We start from the raw sequence: 19,071 nt of genomic DNA on the forward strand, positions 1-19,071 counted from the left end.
TGCTTAAAACAAGAGAAATTCACTCTTACCGCTCTGCAGGGCAGAGGTCGAAGATACAGGTGTGGGCGGTGCTGTGCTCCTTCCGGAGACTCCAGGGGAGAATCCGGACCCTGCCTTCCGCAGTCTCCATGGCCAGTGGTCCCCTCACCTTCAAAGCCACGCACAGCCCCTGGGCCCCCTCCGCTTCCCTCGACCGTCTCCTCTCTCCGCCTCCGAGCCTCCTGCCTCCCTCTTACGAGGACCCTGTGGTGACACTGCCCCCACAAATAATCCATCATCCACCCCCAGCTCGAGACCCTTAGCAAATCCCATCTGCAAAGCGCCTTCTGCCGTGAGAGGGACCGCCACAGGCCCCGGGTCAGCACGCAGGCAGCCTCGGAGTGTATAACCTGACCCTCACCGCTCCCTCCACGTGAGCTGGTGGTTCCAGATGCTCATCTCCCGCTCACCATCCCAGCTGCCTCCCGGGCGCCAGCCCTGCAACTGCAGGTGACCATCATCCCAGCTGGGGACGGCCCGCGGTCGTCGGGGAGAAGACATTCCAAGGGCAGCCTCCCAGAGAAGGGAAGGCTGGACCTGGGTCCCAGAGCTGCCAGAAGTAGCCAGGGTCTCTCCCCACCAGCACACAAGTGTGCGTTGACATCTCCCGTCTTCCCAAAAGGCCCTCCTGAGAGTCCACGCCTCCTCCAGGTCTGCTCATTTCTCTGAGCCTCTTCGGGGTACACACCTGTGAAGGATGGTTCCTTCTCGACTGCTGGAGGCTCCTTCCTGCCGTGCTTCCTGCCTCGCCCTGGCAATGTGTCAGCACCTCGTCCCGCACGGACTCCGGGCCAAGGCCTCCTTCCCTTCTCCCAGCCATGCCCATGCCCGAAGGGCTAGTGCCACCTGGACGCGGACGCCCCGCGGTTACTCATGTAGGGCAGCCCCCTGGGAGCACCAGCACCAAACATCCAACTCGGTCAGCACCTGGCATGGACCCTTGATCCCATTGCCATCTCAATATAAACTACTATAATCAAAGGCAGTGCTAATAACCCTAATAGCCGCCCCGACCCACCCGGGAATCACCACGTGTTCATGGTTCAACCAGGACGTGGGCCTACTGCCTTGTCCCCTCTTCCTCTCCTGCACCGAATTAATCAGGAAGTCCCAAGGGCTTCTCTCCAATGGATGCCTCAATTCCACCTCTCCACACCGCCTTCCGCCCCTCAAATTCCAGGGCTCTGCTGACCGACGCCATAGCACTTTCAAAACTCAGCCACTTCTTACTAGAAGCCCCTTGATGGCAGAAGCCAATCACATACCCCCAGCCCCCGGTATACACCTGTCACATCCCCTGACCCGCCTGGGCCAGAGATGGACACTTGCTTGTCGGTGCCATTTAGGTTGACCATGTGGTCACACGGACAGTCCAGGTCACTCCTGTGGTCCCAGTGTAAGTATTGATCACGTCCCCGTCGTTCTCGGAAGGGTCCCGATTTAAGCAATAAGCTATGCAGGCATCTGCCTTGCCTGGCAAGCCTCTGGTGTGTTCTCTACTGAGTTTCCCAAGAGCAAAGGTTGTGACCTATTTGCACGCATTTCTACCACCAGCATCCAGCACGGTGAACGGCACATAAACAAACATTCACTAAGTCCAAGGACGAACGCAAGAAAAGCCCACTAGGAGACCCAGTATGCTGGAAAGAACTAAGTGACTCTTTGGGACACGAGTCAGTCATTTCCTCTCTGCAAGACATGAGGATCTCTGTGGCCTGTGGACCATTTAGCCTGAGCAGATTCCCTCGGCCATGCCTCCCCCAGCTGGGAGGGCCCGGTCGCTCACCTCCACACGTGTGGTTCAGCTTCCGGGGAGCTGAGGCCGGCGGCTCGGGGTGACAGGTGCACTGGGATGAGCCCTCCACGTTCGAACACCGCTCCCCCTCGGAGCAGGCAGTGAGTTCTTCGATGAAGCACTCGTCGACATCTATTGACAAGAGGAGTGGGTGAGACACTTGTCACAGCCCTAACCACCTTGTCATTCGCATTAATCTCCAGACAGGCGTTACACGGGCTGAAGAAGTGGCTCAGACAGTGGTCTCAGGGTAACTTCTGGAGCCCTGTCTTAGAGAGCCCCCAGGCCCACCAGGTGTCCCTCCACACAGGTGGCCCACGTCTCAGGCATGCAGCACCCCCACCTTGCAGCGCCATGTGCTGGGGGTGGGGAGCCTGCTGCCACCAGCGAGTCTGAAGGGTCATGAAATGATGGGGTCTGAAACTCCTGCCCAAGCATAAACCTTGTGGACGGACAGTGTTCTGGACCAGAAGGAGAAGGGAGCCGCCCCTGGCGTTCAGAAGAGGCCTGTCACACGCCTCTAACGGGTGGACAGTCTGGCAGAACACCAGCCCAGACAAGGCTACTCCATGACCAGGATAAAGCGCGACCAAGCAAGGCCACGTCACAGTTTTATCTAAGCCAGACAGGAAACATAGACACCGAATCACCTGCAAAACACCACCCCACTCGCTTGGCCGAAACGAGTGACTGTTAATTCTTTTCCAGTTATGGCTTATCTTCGTGCTGGCGGTCCCCTCCTTCTAGACAAGATTTGCTGAGACGCCCAGTCTCAGCATTGCATCCGCTCTCTGAGAGGGTCTGACCTAGAACAAAGCCCCACTTCCTTAGGGTCTTTGTTCCTACCCAAACTGTCCTCCAGTGGACTGCCCGACCCCCACGACGAGATGGCCAGGCTCTCTGTCCATGCATTCTCTCTCTCGCTGCCTCGGGTCATAAACCCGACTTGCTCACTACAGGTGCCTGCCTGTGGTCTCCGACGGGGGCCTCCTCAGAACAGACAAGACAGCCCCTTCCCTTACCGGCTCAGTCTGGTCTTCAAGAACATTTGTGGGTTTTGAAGGGAGTAAAATGCAATCACTGGCGTTTTCGCTGGGCTCCAGACCCTGGCACACCCCCTTTACGTGTGACCTTCGGTATTACAGAAGCTCCACCAGCAAGAGAAACTGTCCTCCCTCGGCCCAGGGAGCAGCAGGTGCAGCTTGGGCTGGAACGTTCCATGGGGCCCAGGCCTCTGCTCACACACCGTACAGAGTTGCTTTCAGCACAAGGGCAGAGCTGAGCCATTGAGACCGAGGCCATGGGGCTCACAGCCAAAACTCTGTACTGTGTGGCCCTTTCCAGAAAGTTTGCTGACCCCTGACAAAGATCCCCCCCCAAAAAAAGAAGAAGACCAGGTAATTCCTTTGAGAAACAAGACCAGCTCTGTGTGGTTTACCAAGTTCAATGTCGTGCAGTTCTACTAAATGGGCCCTCCTAGGGCCAAGGGTGTCCTTGGCGAAGGTGGGGATTGGCAGCAGGGAAGGTTAGGGACCCAAGAACTGAAGGGATGGCCATGTTCCAGTTGTTCCAGGACTTGCTCACCAGCGCTTGAGTGGAAGGGGAATCGGGGGTGGGACAGTGTGGAGGGGACCTGGAGGGAGCGAGCCAAGGGAGCGAGCTGAGGGAAGGGCGACGTGGAAGCAAAACCCTTCTCAGGGCGCCCGGATGGCTCAGTTGGTTAAGCGTCCGACTCTTGGTTTCGGCTCAGGTCATGGTCTCGGGGTCATGGGATCCAGCCCCGTGTTGGGCTCCGTGCTCAGCAGGGAAGTCGGCTTAAAGAATCTCTCCCTCTCCCTCTGCCCCCACCCCGCTTGTGCTCTCTCTCTCTCTCAAATTATCTTTGAAAAAGAAAAAAAAACCCTGTCTCAAAACCTTCACTTTGGAGCTTAGAGTTTCAACTTGAGTCAGAATGAGCTGAATACAGGTCCCCTCCCTCACCTGCCAGATCGTCCTTCCTGCAGCACCGCCCCGCCCCCCCAGCACCCCCAAGGAGGGGACCGAGGGAAAGCAGCACCTTGCACCTGGATGGCGATCACGGCACAGACGCGCTTCACGACCTCGTCCAGCATCGCGGAGACATGGGCCGCGGGCACCGGCCGCCACAGGCCCAACAGCAGCTGGGACGCCGTGGTGGAGGTGGCCCCGCGGGCTGACTGCAGGTGGTGGACAGCGGGGCGCAGCAGCTGCAAGGCGCTGGTGACCTGTGAGGCCAGAGCCGGAGCGTCACTCGTGGGCGGGCACCCGTCAGACAGACAGGGAGCCTGCGGCCCGGAGAAGCAAAGACTGATTGTAAGCACGTGCGCATACTCGTGCTATTCTGCTCTGTCGTGCCTCTGTCATCAGCCCAGTAGAAGTCCTACAAACCAGATTATAAATACTTTTGCAGTGCGATTGTCATGGGCTAAATCGCGGTCCCTTCAAAAAAAACCCGTGTTGGGCGCCTGGGTGGCTCAGTCGGTTAAGCGACTGCCTTCGGCTCAGGTCATGATCCTGGAGTCCCGGGATCGAGTGCCGCATCGGGCTCCCTGCTCAGCGGGGGGTCTGCTTCTCCCTCTGACCCTCCTCCCTCTCATGCTCTCTGTCTCTCATTCTCTCTCTCTCAAATAAATAAATAAAATCTTTATAAAAAAAAAAAAAAAACAACCCGTGTTGAAGTCCTAATCCCCAGAACCTCGGAATGGGACCTTATTTGGAAATAGGGTCATTGCAGATGTCATTAGTTATGAGGAGGTCACTGGGGTGGGCATCTGTCCAGTACGACTCATGTCCTTCCACAAAGAAGAACTCTGGATACAGACACAGACCGGACATGCGCAGGAATGGGGCCTGGGAGGACCCCTCCCTGGCAGCCCTTGGCAGGAGCCCAGCCCACCCTCCCGCCAAGGGAGATGTGGAGTCAGGAGCGGGCAGAAACCACCGTCTCCTGTCCTTCACGCCCGGGTTTTGCTTTCTGTTTTGTTTTTGAGGCTTAAAGATCTCTTTTCTCAATTCATACGAATTCTTCTTTGCCCATCCTGGTATCTCGAGATCCCAAGACAGCGCCGGCCCGGGAAAGCAGAAAGGCAGTTCGGGGGGTGCTAAAGCCCGTCTCCCAGGGAGACCCGAAGCCCCCTCCTTCCGGGGGAGACCCAGCTGGTCAGGTGGGAGGCAGAACACGGCACCCAGGCTCCGGCCTCATGGGAATCCCAGAGTCAGGGCGCCCAGCACCGGCCGGAGTGGGAGCCTCTGGGAGGCAGGACCCCTGCGGGAGGGATCAGTCTGCCTGGAGGAGCAACACATAGGAGCACGAGGAGGAAAGGGGGGACCCGGACAAAAAATTTAAATTATCAACAACCGCAACTCAGAGCTTGCATTGTCAGCACGGCTGTAAGCTCCTTACGTGTACTGTTTAAACCGCAGAGCCCCTGTCTCAGGTGGGAGGATGATTATTCCGATTGAATGCAGGTATCTGAGGCCCAGAGAGGTGAAGTCACTTGCCCAAGGGATGAGCAGCAGTGTTGGGATTTGCCAGGGCAGCCTGGCTGCAGAGCCGTGTTCTGACTGGCCAATTGGGCAGCCCCAGCCCCTCAACAAGCCAAAAAGAGACAAAAATCCCTTCCAGTTGGGACAGTTAAGGAGGCTTCCAGGGGAAGGTGACGTTCTGGAACACCTGTCTAGCTGTTTTCCTGGACGGCCCAGACAAGGTGAGTGTGAATGCCGCCGGTCCTGGGGCTGTCCCTGCCCGTGGGCCACACATCAAGAAGGGGCCCCACTGGGACTGACACTGTGACCCCCAGGCACAGATGGGACACGCCTATGGGCTCTAAAGGTCATGAGGGACCAGCCACATCATGTGCCGGGCTCGATGTAGAAGGAAAACGTGGGGCCCCTTGTTCAAGAATTATTCAACACGTCACGAGGTGGCAGCTGAGCATCAAGCCAAGAGTGAGGCCCTTCTATTCATGGGGTGACTGCACGGGTCACTCACTCAGGAAGCCGGTCCCCCCGGGGAAAGCCGCCCGGTGGGGATGAGGAGCCAGGCCCTGCCCGCCGCGGGGGTCCCGGCACGCGTGGCCCCGTGCAGCATAGAGGGGGCTCCCGTGAGAAAGCTCTGCTCTGCTGAGCTGTGTCCACCGCGGGGGCTCTCCCCCAGGGCCAGTGTTGCCCCTCAGGGGACATGCGGCCACATCTAGAGACAATTCTGGTTGTCACAGGGGCGCGTGTTTCTGGCTTCCTGTGTGTGGAGGCCAGGGTACTGTGGAAACCCTGTGAGGACAGGCCCACAAGCAAGAGCCACCCAACCCCAAATGCGGACCATGCTGAAGCGCAGAACCCTCATCGAGGGGCTCCTGGGTGGCTCAGTTGGTTAAGCGACTGCCTTCGGCTCAGGTCATGATCCTGGAGTCCCGGGATCGAGTCCCACATCGGGCTCCCTGCTCAGCAGGGGGTCTGCTTCTCCCTCTGACCCTCCCCCCTCTCATGTGCTCTCTCTCTCATTCTCTCTGTCTCAAATAAATAAATAAAATCTTTAAAAAAAAAAAAAAAAAAGAACCCTCATCGAGAGGCCCCCGCCCGGCACGTTCCGGGAGGCCTGCCGAATTCCACGGGATGGGGGCTGGAACCACAGGGATCTTGAGTGAAGTTCGCGAGGGCACAGCTCTGGGGCCTAGACCGTCTACACCGCGGCACCTTCTCTTGAAACTAAAAGATCCCGGGTTTTAGCACACAACACTGCTACCTCAGAACAATCAGGCCGCACGCTGCCACTCATCGCCACTTACGGCACCTAAGTCGTACCTCTTTACGGCTTATTTATTTTTTTTTTTTAGTTAAGAATTCACGTTTGGTTCCGAGTCAGCCATGTCGGGGTCACTTGTGGAAACCCCGCCTCCACCCTCGGTTCCCACCCGGTGCCTCCACCTGAGTCAGCCCCGGCGGCCTGCCCTTTCCTCCCCACCTACCATGGAGTGCAGAAGCCGCATGTGGTCCAGGAGTCTGGGGTCCACCTCCTCGAGCTCCTTGAAGTCCATTTTCACCAGGACAGTAACCCGGTACCAGAAGGTCACAGGGCTCTCTGGAGCTGCGCGAGGACACACTGTGATGAACTACAGGCCTGGGAGAGGCTGGGGCCAACAGAAGGTCATACAAAGAAATCTGCCACCAGGGACAGTTGGGACACTTGCCCCACCTGCCAGCCCTCCCTTCTCTTACGTTATAATATATACATAGCCCTACATACACCATATAGTATTATACAGAGAGTACACCAGATAATGTAGTGTGTACGGTCGGATTGAACGTACACTATTACTTTGTACTATACGGATACATACCCTGCTGATACTGTAACATTATAACATCTATCACATATGATATATATACAACATTTAAATGTATTTCCCTAGTTCTGAGCCAGGACCATCCCGTCCTCTTGGGAGCAACCCACGGTCAGTGGCAGAACTTTCCAGACCAGACAGGTGCATACTGAGGGCCAGGCTGCAGATCTGCCAAACCGGTGTCCTGCAGAGCAAACCATCCGGGGCCGGGTGCTCTGACTTTAATGTAGTCTAACCCAGCCACCATCTCTACGTCTCCCCGCTATGACACAGCTCAGCTTCCGACAGGCACCCCCTGAGCCCCTGGGCTTCTCCAGCACACCGGGGAGATCGGAGTCACTGCTCTTCCAAGAATAGCCTCCTTCCTCGGGACCCCCGTGAGCAGTCCTCCCTCTGAGATTTCAGTGGCCAGATGTGGACAAAGGCATCGCCCAGGAGTGGAACGCGCCCATGCACGCGGCTGCAGGCTCTCTGTAAAATGGAGCTGCTGCTTCTGGAAACCCACCCACCCCACCCTTCCCCCAGACCAGGGCTTCAACCTTACCTCGGAGGTCAGGAGCCACGCAGTGGTGGCCCCGGGATGAGGGGCAGCACTTCTGAAGTCCCGGGCAGTCTGTGTCCAGCACGCAGGGTGAGGCGGGTGCTCCGAGCCCCACCACCGGGCAGACCCCAGGTCTCGAGGCAAACTCCCTGGACCGATTCAGGGCTGGGGGGGGCAGTGATTAGCAATCAGTGACGCTGGCCACAAGCAGTGGTGTTCCCGACACTGGATTCCATCTGCAGTTCTTGGAGACACGCAGCACCACCCGCTCAAGGGCCATGTCCTGGGCTGGGTATCGCCTTGCCATGTCCTGCAGAGCAAACCATCCGGGGCCAGGTGCTCTGACTTTAATGTAGTCTAACCATCTTTCCTGGGAGGAGGACGGTGTGAGCTGGGGTACTGGGTGTCCCCTTCTTTCTAGGCCAGGTACAGGGGCTCCACCCCGTCTTAGAGACCCCTTGCTGCTCTGTATCCCAATAGCTCACTCACTCACTCATTCAATATTTATTGAGCACCTACTATGTGCCAGGCACATGCTAGGTGCCCAGCAGCCAGCAGTGGGCCAGAGGCAAAGTCCCCCCTCCAGGACACTTAGATTCCAGTGGACAAGGCCAGTATGCACATAGACCTACAGAAACTAGGCCTGGGAGTGGTGGAGACATGATGGGCTTTTGAAGAAAAGGGGTTTTGGGGACTGAGATGCAGCAAACTAACGGAGAATCCGCGGGCTCAAGGAGACTGGCCGGGAGTCACGGTGCTGGCGTTCAGGGTGGTGGAAAGCTCAAGAGCAAGAAGAACCTGACCCTGGGGAAGCCAGGGTGCCTCCCTCAAGGTGGGGCACTCTGCTGGGGGCGCTCCCGTGGCTGGACCCGCGGCAGTGGGCGGGGCTGCATGCCCAGAGGGGCAGCTGGGCTCAGGGCAGCAGGGGATGAAGGAGGCCCAGCAGCGGAGAGCTCGAGGAGGCTGGGGGCAGCAGGGAAGGGCACAGGTATCTGAGGAAGGGCCTGTGTGATCCACAGCCTTCCTGTCGCCCACACCGGGGATGAGGGCTCCAGCTACCTTGGGTGTCAGGCAAGTGCATGCAGCTTGGCCCAGATTCATCTAAAGCCCCGCACCCTACCGGACCTTTGGAAGTGCAGTTCCATGCCCTCCAGACTCTAGGGAAAGCAGAGGAGGTCATCAGGTGACCATGCTCTGCAAACATCCCACAAGGGTGGGGAAGGTTAGCCCCTGCGAGACGCGTGGGGTCCCATGTGGAAGGGAATCAGCAGGGACTGCAGTCCCGGGGACAGCCCCCTGGGTCCTCCATGGTCTCTGCAGAATGCTCCAGACAGACAGAAGGCAGGGCCCCTCCTTGTGCTGGGAGCACATCACCCAGGGCAGCTGTGCTAGCCAGGGAAGGGAGGAGGAAGCCAAAACTGCCCAGAGAAGGAGAGTCTGTGTTCACTCTTCTCATGGAGCTAGGCCAGCGTGACCCACACTGCTGAGCGAAGGCTTGACGTTCAGCCTCAATACCACTTCCTCTCCATGCCGTCCGTGGTTCCCTCACCACTTCCCAGTTAGCCAGGTGCCTGTTCCAACATCTAAAAGTCCTGGAGACATCGCCACGTTGGGGCTGGCTCTGGGGGCATGGAGCTCCGGCGGGTGGCGCAGCCCGGGATCCTCGCTGGGGTGGAAATGCCGGCATCCCTGTAGGGCCACCCCTCAGGGACCTCAAGGTCATTGCCTTCCTTCCCATCGTAAAAACCAACAGGCCAAGGAGACATGAGATTAGATGTAAGGTGGGCTCCTGGGACAGAAAAATGACACTAGGGAAAAAAAAAAAGTAAAATCCAAATAAAGTGTGAGGTTGAACTAGCAGTGATGCACGATGTGGGTTCCTTCATTGGGGCAGACGTGCCATGGCAACGGAAGGCGCCACCATCAGGGGCGCCGGGCAGGGGATACGGGGACCGTCTACCGTCTCTGCCACCTCTCTGTAAATCTGCAACTACTCTAAACTAAGAGGTTTATTTAAATGAAAAGAAAATGCAGGCCACCAAGAAAAACTGGCTTCCAAAAATGGTTGCCCGATCACAACAGAAGTGATTTCAAGTTAAAGTTCACCTTGATGTAGCTGCTGCTGGCCCTGCCCCTCCGTCCTTGCAGCCCAACTGCTTACTGAGAGCCCAAGAGAACAGTCAACAGTCCCAACTTGGTGGAAAGTCAAAAATCTGCTTCTCCTTCCACGAACTCAGCACAAACAATGAAACAGGACTGCCCAGTGCCTGACAACCCAAGGTTGGTCACAGGTCAACGAGATGGCCCGGAAGTTTCCGTCTGGACAGCGGCACTCAAGTCTCTCCCCAGGCCTGGGAATCTGACCGGCTCTGGAATCATCACTCCCGCCCCCAATCCTTCCCCAAAGGGGTGCTGGTCACCCACTGGGGGAGCCTCCTGGCCCCCTGGGGTCCCGGGCTCGCCCAGATGATGAGCCTGTGGAAACCCGGGCTGTCACCGCCGTGGGTGAGTATCGGCTGGGACGCTCCTAGGAATTCATCGTGAGTGAATCATGCCCCCCGAGCTCAGCAGTGCTTGTACCACACGATACTCATCACGGTGGTATTTATACTAATGAAAAGTTGGAAGCAGCTAGACATTCAGTGGTAGGGGCTTGCTTCATCAAGGGGCTATAGCTACGCCTATGACGTAAGGTCCTGTGGCCATTAAGCCATGCCGCTCAGAAAATCTATTGACAGGAACGGTGTTCCAGAGGAATTGCTAAGTGGGAAGAATATGGTACAAAGAATCGGGTCAGAGCGACCACGCGTTTCTAGAACGCCTGCCCTGCACGGGGACTAAGGAGCATATCGACAGTGGTCGTGCGTGGGCAGTGGGCGCACGGCTGATTTCTCTTTGTTCTTTTCTGTGTTTCCAGAGTTTCTGCCTGGCTCATGTAATTCACTTTTGTAATTGTATTGACGATACATTGAAATGAAGTAATGTGTGACTTATCATTGTTTCCCCAATGCTGGACTTTTAAGAAAACAAAAATGGAAAAAGTCCTCTATCTAGACTGAAGAGAACATCACACGTGTACTCATAACGGTCTTCCCTTTTTAGAAGGTCGGTTGCTGAGTGGGAGGGGATAGGAGCCAGCCAGCTTGGGGGTTCGCGGCTGCCTGGGGGGAAGAGTCCCAGCCGAGAAAACCCGTTGCCAAGATGCAGGTCACGCCCCACTTGGAGGGAAGAGGACCCTCGGCCCTCCCATCCTCCCCAAATCCCCAGGCTGTGCCCTGTGGCTACCCCAGGCGCTGGCCCCTGTCTCATTCTGTGTAAATCAAGCAGCAGGTCTAAGGGCACTTAGAGAGACTTCTCACTTCCCGTTCCAGAGAGCCAGCCCGGCGCCCTGCACCTGTGACCAAGCTTTGATCAAAGGAGCTGAGCACAGCGTGAGGAGGGCGGGGCCGCCACACAGAGGCCCCATGGCAGCTGTGGTGTCACATGGGGCCCTGGCACCAAGCAGGGGCCTTCCTGGGAAGAGGCCCAAGCTCGGTGCCCCTGCCCCTCCCCCACCCCACCAGCGCCCCTTCCTCAAATGCCACAAACTGAATCTGACCTGGGGTTGGGGAGACCCAACCCAGGTCTATGCCACCTTGGTCAAGACACCTGCCCACCCCCAGGTCTGTGACCCCATCTGCATGGGGGGGGTCCCGGCCATCAGTGACCCAGAACCTGCCCGGCTGGCCTGTCATAAAGGACGCACACAATCAAGGTCCTCTTCTCCTTCGTTCCGGGCTCCTGGCCACCTCCTCTCCACACGGCTACTAGAACGACTCTCTAAGGGCCGGGGGCGACCCCCACCCCACTTAGCCACCTCGGAGGGGCCTCTCGTTTTCTGGCTCCCCGGGTGTGCCCCGCCACAGCCTCGCCCTCCCTACCCCAGCCACACCAGCAGTTCCCCCAGAGAGCCCTGCCCATGGGACTCTCTAACTAGAATGTTCTGAGCCTCTCCACACCTGGTGAGTTCCTAATGAAAGGTACCAACACCCCGAAAGTGGGGTTGACATCCCCCGAGAGGCATTTCCTGGGGGGCTGGCTTGTCGAGGGCAAGAAAGATGAGCAGCTGGTGGCGGGGACGGGACGCCGGGCCTCCCCGCCCGTGAGAGCTCGCCGGTTTAGCACAGTGGGGCAGCAACCTGACAGGATGGCGCCAGGCAGCGCGGGGGGCTGGGGGGGCCCAGGCGCTCCAGGGGCTCCTCTGGGCAGGTGCCCTCACTAGTCAAGTGACCCCCCAGCAGCAGCGAGCAGGTGGGAGGAGAGTGGCCTTCACAGGTGAAAATGGACGGGACCGGGCGGCCCCCACCTTCTACCCCGGATCCTGACCCTCCACGCCAAGGTGCGCGGCCTGAGTCCTCCCCAACACCAGGACCCCCACCAGCCCCAGGAAGAGAGGTGCTCCCAGGCAGCGCTTCCTTGGAGACAGGGAAGGTGGAAAGGGGGCCAGTGTCCGTACGGGAAGGGACTCCTCCGATCCAGGCCCTGGCAGGACCCCAGGGGAAGCCCCACCCTGCAAGGACCCCCTCAGGGAACCGGTGGGAACACGGGGCTGGCAGCAGGCTGTGGGCCCTGAGGTTCGTATTGGTGATGGCGCCCCTTGGTGACAGTGGTGTCATTTTAACGCTCATCTCTGTGTGCGGCTCTCTGAACTGGGTCGGTGGGACGCGTCACCAGCTCTGTCCTCTGTGAGGTGGCTTCGGGGGCCTGAGAAAGGCATGCTCGGGATGACTCAGGGCGCCAAGCCCACACTGCCTTCTGCAGGGGCTGCACCAACTACATCCTGTAGCCGCAGGGTGGGGAGGCGGCTGGCGCCCCTCGTGTGCAGCGTCCTGGCCTTGGGCCCCCTGGGGACGGGTCATGTGGGATGCCCCTCCCGGACCCCTGGACGGTGGCTTTGTGCACTCTGCAGGCAGCAGCCTTCCTTTCTAGGGGTGGCCCCTGGAAACTCACTGGGGCCACACCCGTCCCACTTCCCCTCCCTGACAGGGTGGGGGCAGGGAGACCTTCTGGCGGCTCAGAAACTCATTTTAGATCTGGTATTGACTCAAATTTAACCACCACCACCACCCACACCCACACACATGCATCCTTTCCCCTGGAAGAGGTCTTCTGGAAAGTTCCCTCCATGTCAAGAGGCTCAGCCCTGAATGCTGCAAAGCCCAGCCCCCCTGGCCTCGCACACTTGGCCGGGGACAGCCACACTGGTCTCCAGGGCAACTGGCTCAAGCATCTTCCGAACAGCCCTGAGGAAGGAAGAGGACCGAGGGGAATCTTTCCCTCTCTTTCACACATGGGGGCTCAGATTAGGATTTGAGGTGAAGGAAGCATTCCACTGCAGCTTTTAAAAAGAAAAGATCACCAATACAGAAGAGTTTGGAATGCTGGTTCTCAAACTCAGCTACGTGTTCAAAGCGCTCGAGACCTTTAAAAAAAAACCCAGTGCCCCAGCTATGCCCCAGACCAATTCCATCACCTTCTCTGAGGACCGCATCCACGCATTAGCATTTTTAAAGCTGCCCAGGGGCTTCGGTGTGCAGTCAGGCCTGAGAACCACTACTCCAAAGCACAGGTTCTCAAAGGGGGGCCCCAGAGCATCAGGACCAGCTGGGAGCTTGTACTCCACCCCGACCCGCTGGTTCCGAGATCTGGGGCTGGGCCGGTGATCTGAGCTTGGACAAGCCCTCCAGATGATCCTGATGTGTGCTCTAGCTTGAGAACCATTGTTCCGGAAGGGCTAAGAGGTGCGAACAGTGCCTGTCCTGAGTCTCATCAGGGGTCCCGGGGCCCCCCGCCCGCCGGCCGCCCCGGACTCACGCAGGACGCAGTAGAGGCCTAGCTGCTCATAGCCCGCACAGCAGTCGGTCACGTTCCTGGACTCAGGGACCTCCACAGCCACATACTGGGTTCTGTAAACCGTCTTAGGGCACCGCCTCCATGGGATCCACCCGCCGCAGGGAGTGTAGATCACGTGCGATGCCTGGACAGCCTCCACCTTCTGGATATTTCGGGTCACACTGTAGTTGCACAGCTGGAAGCTCAGCAAGGAAAGGCCTTTTTCTACGAGGGGGTGGGAGGAAGGATGGAGGAAAAACAGCGAAGAAGAAAACGCCGGAATCAAATCGATAGAAGGGGTTCTGGGCCGATCTTCCACTTCTGGGGGGCCAGCAGCGCCCCCAGCATCTGCCCACCGGCCCGCTGAGAAGTCAGGTAATCGTGTGAACTCGGAGGAGTCAAGGGTAAACAGGGACCTGCACGCTCAGAAGTCCTCTCTGCAGAGCCTGGAGTTGCCCCCCCCCACACACAGCTGGGGGGCTGACGGTGCACTAAAGACGTGGAGGGCAGGGTCCAAACATCTGGGGCTCGTGTCCTTGTTTCCTGCACCCTGTTCCCCAACCCTGCTGGCTGGAGAATCCTGCGCACGCCTCTGAATCTCCCCGAGCCTCAGGCATGTCACACATGAAATGAATCCGCGGCCATTCCCTCAGCAAATATATATGAGGGGCTGCTACGAGCCAGGTTCAGGTGCAATGGCAGCCTTTTTGGGAACGAGGAGGAAGGTAAATAAGCAATACCTCGAGCACACATGAAAGTTTCTAGACGGTAAAGCTCAGTCTGACAAGGACAGCTGTTGTCAGAGAGGAGAGCACAGTGCCCCACCGAGGACGACGTCCACCTGCCCGCTGGGTCCCTGTGTCTCTCACCTGGAGCCCGATTGCTGTGCACAGACGCCCACGGCCCCCGCCCCTTTGTCAGTCTGATCGCTGGGTTCTCAAGACCCCGAGGCACCCCCTACCTTCACCAGCCTGGGGCGTCCCCGTCTGCCCACGGAACCTCTGTCTCCTCATATAGCAGGGATTATCATGGGCTGAATCATGTCCCCACCCACCCTTCTAAAATTCATGTGTTGAAGTTCTGGAAATAGGTGTTTGCAGATATCATTAGCTGAGATGAGCTTATACTGCAGTAGGGTGGCCCCAATCCATTATGCCTGGTGTCCTTACAAAAGGGGAAATTTGGACAGAGACAGGCACACAGGGAGGGCGACGTGGGAAGACGCAGGCAGAGATTGGAGAGATACCGCCACCAACCAAGGAGCACCCAGATTGCTGGCAAACCCCCAGAAGCTGGGGGAGAGGATGGAGCAGATTCTCAGTCACAGCCTCAGGAGAAACCAGCCCTGCCCACACCTTGATCTCAGACTTGATCTCAGACTCCTGGCCTCCAGAGCTGGGAGGAGATAAGCTCTGCTCCTGAAGCCCCAGCCTCGTGGTGCTATGCCAAGGCAGCCCCAGGGAACCCCCGGGAACTCAGGCTGTGCAGCCAGCCTGGGGCTCTCGGTGTAGGATAAAGGGACGGTTTGACCGTCCTTTACACTATCAGATACTTAACCTCTGAGCGCTCGGCTTTATGAAACCGTACCGCCACGGGGTAGGTGCTCCATATTATAGTGTGTACCCGCAGTGAGAAGCTGGGCTTCTGGAAGGAGCTTTGAGACAGAAATCATCTGCATCCCCAACACCAGGACGGCGCCCTAAAGACGCTGTCCTTCGGTTTCACAGCATCCCACAAGTGTGCAGAAAGCAAGACTCTGGGGGCTGGCGACCCCCGGGAGAAGAGGGGCTGAGCCAGCCCTCCAGGCTGATGAGGGGCCTGCAGCCTTACTCTGGGCGGAACATGGGGCTGGATCCCAGCGCCCAGAGCAAGCCCACTCCAGAGCCACGTGAGCCACGTGCCTGCCTCCCGGTCAGCACTGCGGTGGCAGAGCCTCTGGCAGAGGAGAGAGCCTGCTGCCCCTCCTCACCAAAGGGGTGCTGTGGCGAGGAATGGGGAGGCCTCGTACCCGGGGCAGGGCAGCAGAAACCAGCTTCCCAGGCCAGGTAATGGCCCAGAGCTTGGCTATCACGTGGATGAGGGACTGGAGAAGCGGCCACGGTGAGTGTCGCCACTCACTGAGTAATGATGGGACAGTGCCCAACAAGACAAAAAGCCCAAGGCTTCCTGCACCGAGAAACCGGGAAGGTGGCTCTAGACTTTGTTTTGCATCTTAACCTAAGAGGAGATGCTAACTGCTAATGAAGGTTACATTTCTCAGCCCCTGGGGAGCCCGGGTCTCCATCTGATCATGACAAGGTCCCAGCTGAGCATCAGCAGAGCCCTCCTGTGCATAAAAGTGCATGCGGGCATACACACACACACGCACACACGCACGCGCACACACGCGCGCACGCACACACACATATACACACGCATACACGCACACACATGCACATACACACACATACACACGCGCACACACATATACACGCACGCACATGCGCGCACACACATACACACGCATGCATACATACACACGCACGCACACATGCACACGCGCGCGCACATACACACATATGCGCGCACACATGCACGTGCGCACACGCGCGCGCACACACATACACACGCACGCATACACACATACACACACACATACACACACGCGCATGCGCACACACCTCCACTGAAACTATGCTGGGGATCTGTTTGTTGTATTTTGATTTTTGCATTCCTCTGGAGGCCACCAGGTGCTCTCCAAGCCTGGCTTCTTGGCAGAGACCAGAGGAGACACCTTATAGCAGATCCTCCCATTCTATGAATCCTTCCAAGGAGCCATCAGTGTGGGGGTCCGGGGTCCTGGGTTCTGGTCTCAGAGGCGGAAATAATGCTTTGGAGTGAGCCTGGTCCTGGGGTGAGAAGATCCACATTCACACCAGCTCCCCAAATACCAGCTTTGCAATTCTGAGCACGTTTCATGCCCTCCCAGTGACCCCACCTTGTCATCTGTCAAATGCTAACTACGTCCTGGAATTAAGTAAATGAAACTGTCTGGAAAGGCAGTCCTTGGCACGAAGGGCAAGAAGCTGGGTAACCCCGACGCAGCCCTGAGCCCTCTGCTCCCTGTGTCCCCACAGGCACAGCGAGGGGTTCGAGGGGGACCTCCTGACCGCTTCTCGTACACGTTGCCCATCCCGCGAGAAAATCAAGCGAAAGAAATCACAAACCAAAATTCTGCCTGCAGGGGAAGGAATCTCTAAACCAGTGCTAAACTGAAGCTGACTGTAGAAACAGAGTGGATTTGTGTGAATTCCCAACGGAATAAGACAGATTTCAAAGGGAAATGATTGCAAAGGTTTGCCATCTCGGGTCTCTGCAGTCCGGGGCTTCAGAAACCCGACATGCTCTCAGCGGGAACGTGGGCCTGGCGAAGGCTCTGGGCAGGTGCCCTCACAGGGTCCATCACGGCCCTGTTGGCCACTTTTCACCTTCACGTACCAAGGAGGACACTGGGGCTGGCGGACCCCAGGGGAGGGGGGTCCACTTCACGATCCTGAGCCTGCCTGACAGGGGAAGAAGGTCCGAACCCGGGCCCACGGCAAGGGTCACCCTGGCGGAAATTCAGCCTGGGGCGAGTCCCTGACCGCTCTGGGTCTCCCTCCCCTTCCCCGAAAGTAGGGGACTCCAACGCTCTGAGACTCAGGAGACTTTGATTCTGAGTCTCTAGAAACTCACTACTCGGCGTGACCTGCGGGTCCGCAACGCCCACACCGCCGGCAGCAATGCAGAGTTCCAGGCCCCACCCCAGACCCGCTGACTCAGAATCTGCATTTGAACTCCCCTGACCCCCCACTGACTCGGAAGCACACACACACACCCCACCTCTTCTGTGGTTACCAGAATGCTTGGTTACCAGATGGAACAACGTCAACTCTCAGAGCAGACGCATCTTTGCAGGGCCGCCGTCCCCACAAGACCTGCTCCCCAGGAGCCCCCCGCCCCTCCGGCATCACCCACGCCGGGCTCCGAGCCCTCACCTGTGAAGCCGCTGGCCTGGCTCGGGCCCGCCGCTCTGAGCAGAGCCAGCAAGGCCAGCTGGAGGGCCCTGAGCATGGTCCAGCCGAGGTAGCGCGGCCCTGGGCCTCCCCAGGGCAGCCAAACAGAGGGGCCTGGAGAAAGAGCCCTTCTGTCCCCGGCGCCGCGGGCGGTGGTGATGGCTTCAGAGCGTATGCTCCAAGGGAACCGGCCCTTATGCCTGCTCGTTAACACCTGCCACCACCACGGCCATGTCCCTCGGGGACCCCGCGGCGCACAGCCCATTCTCGCTCCAGACAGATGGCATCTTTCAGGAAAGGTGAGCACCCAACCAGCAGGCGGCATCGCTAGGTCCCATCTCGTTGTTACGCAGAAAGCCTGTTTCAGACCCAAATCTGACTCCCTCCATCGAGTACAAAGTATTCTCTTTCCTTATCGTCCAAACTGGCAGGAGAAAACAGCACCACATCAAAGTGGATTCAGAAAAGCATCCTTCACACAGTCGGACAATCCAGATCAAAGCCGTCAGAACGTTCATACCCCTCCACCCCGCGACCTCCTCCTGGGGTCCCAGAGAGGTCCGTTCCTCGTCAGCATCTAGCACGGAGAAGCATCGAAGTGAGCCATCACGGGAGAATGGGGACGTAAATCACTGCAGAGCATCAGAAGCAACGTCACCCAGACGCAGCTCGCCATGCGGAGGGGGAAACTATAAAGTCCACACAGTCCCTCGTCAAGTTCCATCTCCGTGAGCAACGACTCTGTGCGCTTCCCTGAACGCGGGCACAAGCCAGAGAGAGCCCCGGGAATGAAAGGGAAACCGTGCGGGTGATGGGGTGACAGGTGCTTTATGTTTGATGTATGTGGCCCCACGTCACAGGTGACACGGATTGTACATTTCTAGTCGGGGGTGCCTCCCTGTTCCTCTGCTGGGTTGGCTTTCATGGCTCGGTACTCAAAGCAGGGCGCATTTCTAACCTGAGATGAAGATCTCACTTGCTCTACTGAGAAAACATTCAAATAAGGTAACAAAGATCCAGCTTGGCTGTAGGGTTCACAAGAGTTATTCCCTTGTGATCCAAATACAAAACAGTCCTTCCAGAAGGGACCTTCGAGCCTAACTCCCTCAGCGACGTTGCTACGTCTTTTATCCTCAGTAGAGTCACCTGTAAGATGACGAGCGGCTGCATTTGCAAGTTTAGTGGTTAAACGACAGATGCCAGGACAAGAGGAAAAAAACAAGGACCCTCAGCACAAGGGTCTTGGAAAGTCAGTAACGCAGGCTTGACTCACAAACTGTGTTGTGATTTATATATATAAAAAAAGCAGTTTCAATAAGAGAAGAATGCATTTTAAAGCTATAACATATTATTCAAGAAAACAGACTTTATCAACACTAACAATAAACAGGAAAGTATTATAATTTAGGTCAACCTGAACATTTAAAAATAGAT

At 57.5% G+C, this 19,071-nt stretch overlaps 1 protein-coding gene across 1 annotated transcript in view; it reads right to left on the reverse strand.

Moving 5' to 3' along the window:
- The window catches only part of UMODL1 (uromodulin like 1), a 64,708-nt gene extending 47,013 nt beyond the window's left edge, over positions 1 to 17,695 (reverse strand). Inside the window, exons 1-7 of the mRNA XM_045863552.2 lie at positions 17,620 to 17,695; positions 13,586 to 13,828; positions 7,736 to 7,897; positions 6,817 to 6,935; positions 3,891 to 4,077; positions 1,834 to 1,966; positions 450 to 457 (exon numbers count right to left, since the gene is read on the reverse strand). Coding sequence (XP_045719508.1) covers positions 450 to 457; positions 1,834 to 1,966; positions 3,891 to 4,077; positions 6,817 to 6,935; positions 7,736 to 7,897; positions 13,586 to 13,828; positions 17,620 to 17,695 — 928 coding nt within the window. The remainder of the gene's footprint in view (positions 1 to 449; positions 458 to 1,833; positions 1,967 to 3,890; positions 4,078 to 6,816; positions 6,936 to 7,735; positions 7,898 to 13,585; positions 13,829 to 17,619) is intronic.
- Between the last annotated feature and the right edge of the window lie 1,376 nt (positions 17,696 to 19,071).

This window comes from Mirounga angustirostris, unplaced genomic scaffold (genome assembly GCF_029215605.1).
Source record: "Mirounga angustirostris isolate CCGP_5_RB_7025 unplaced genomic scaffold, mMirAng1.0.hap1 SCAF_1, whole genome shotgun sequence".
NCBI lineage: Eukaryota > Metazoa > Chordata > Mammalia > Carnivora > Phocidae > Mirounga > Mirounga angustirostris.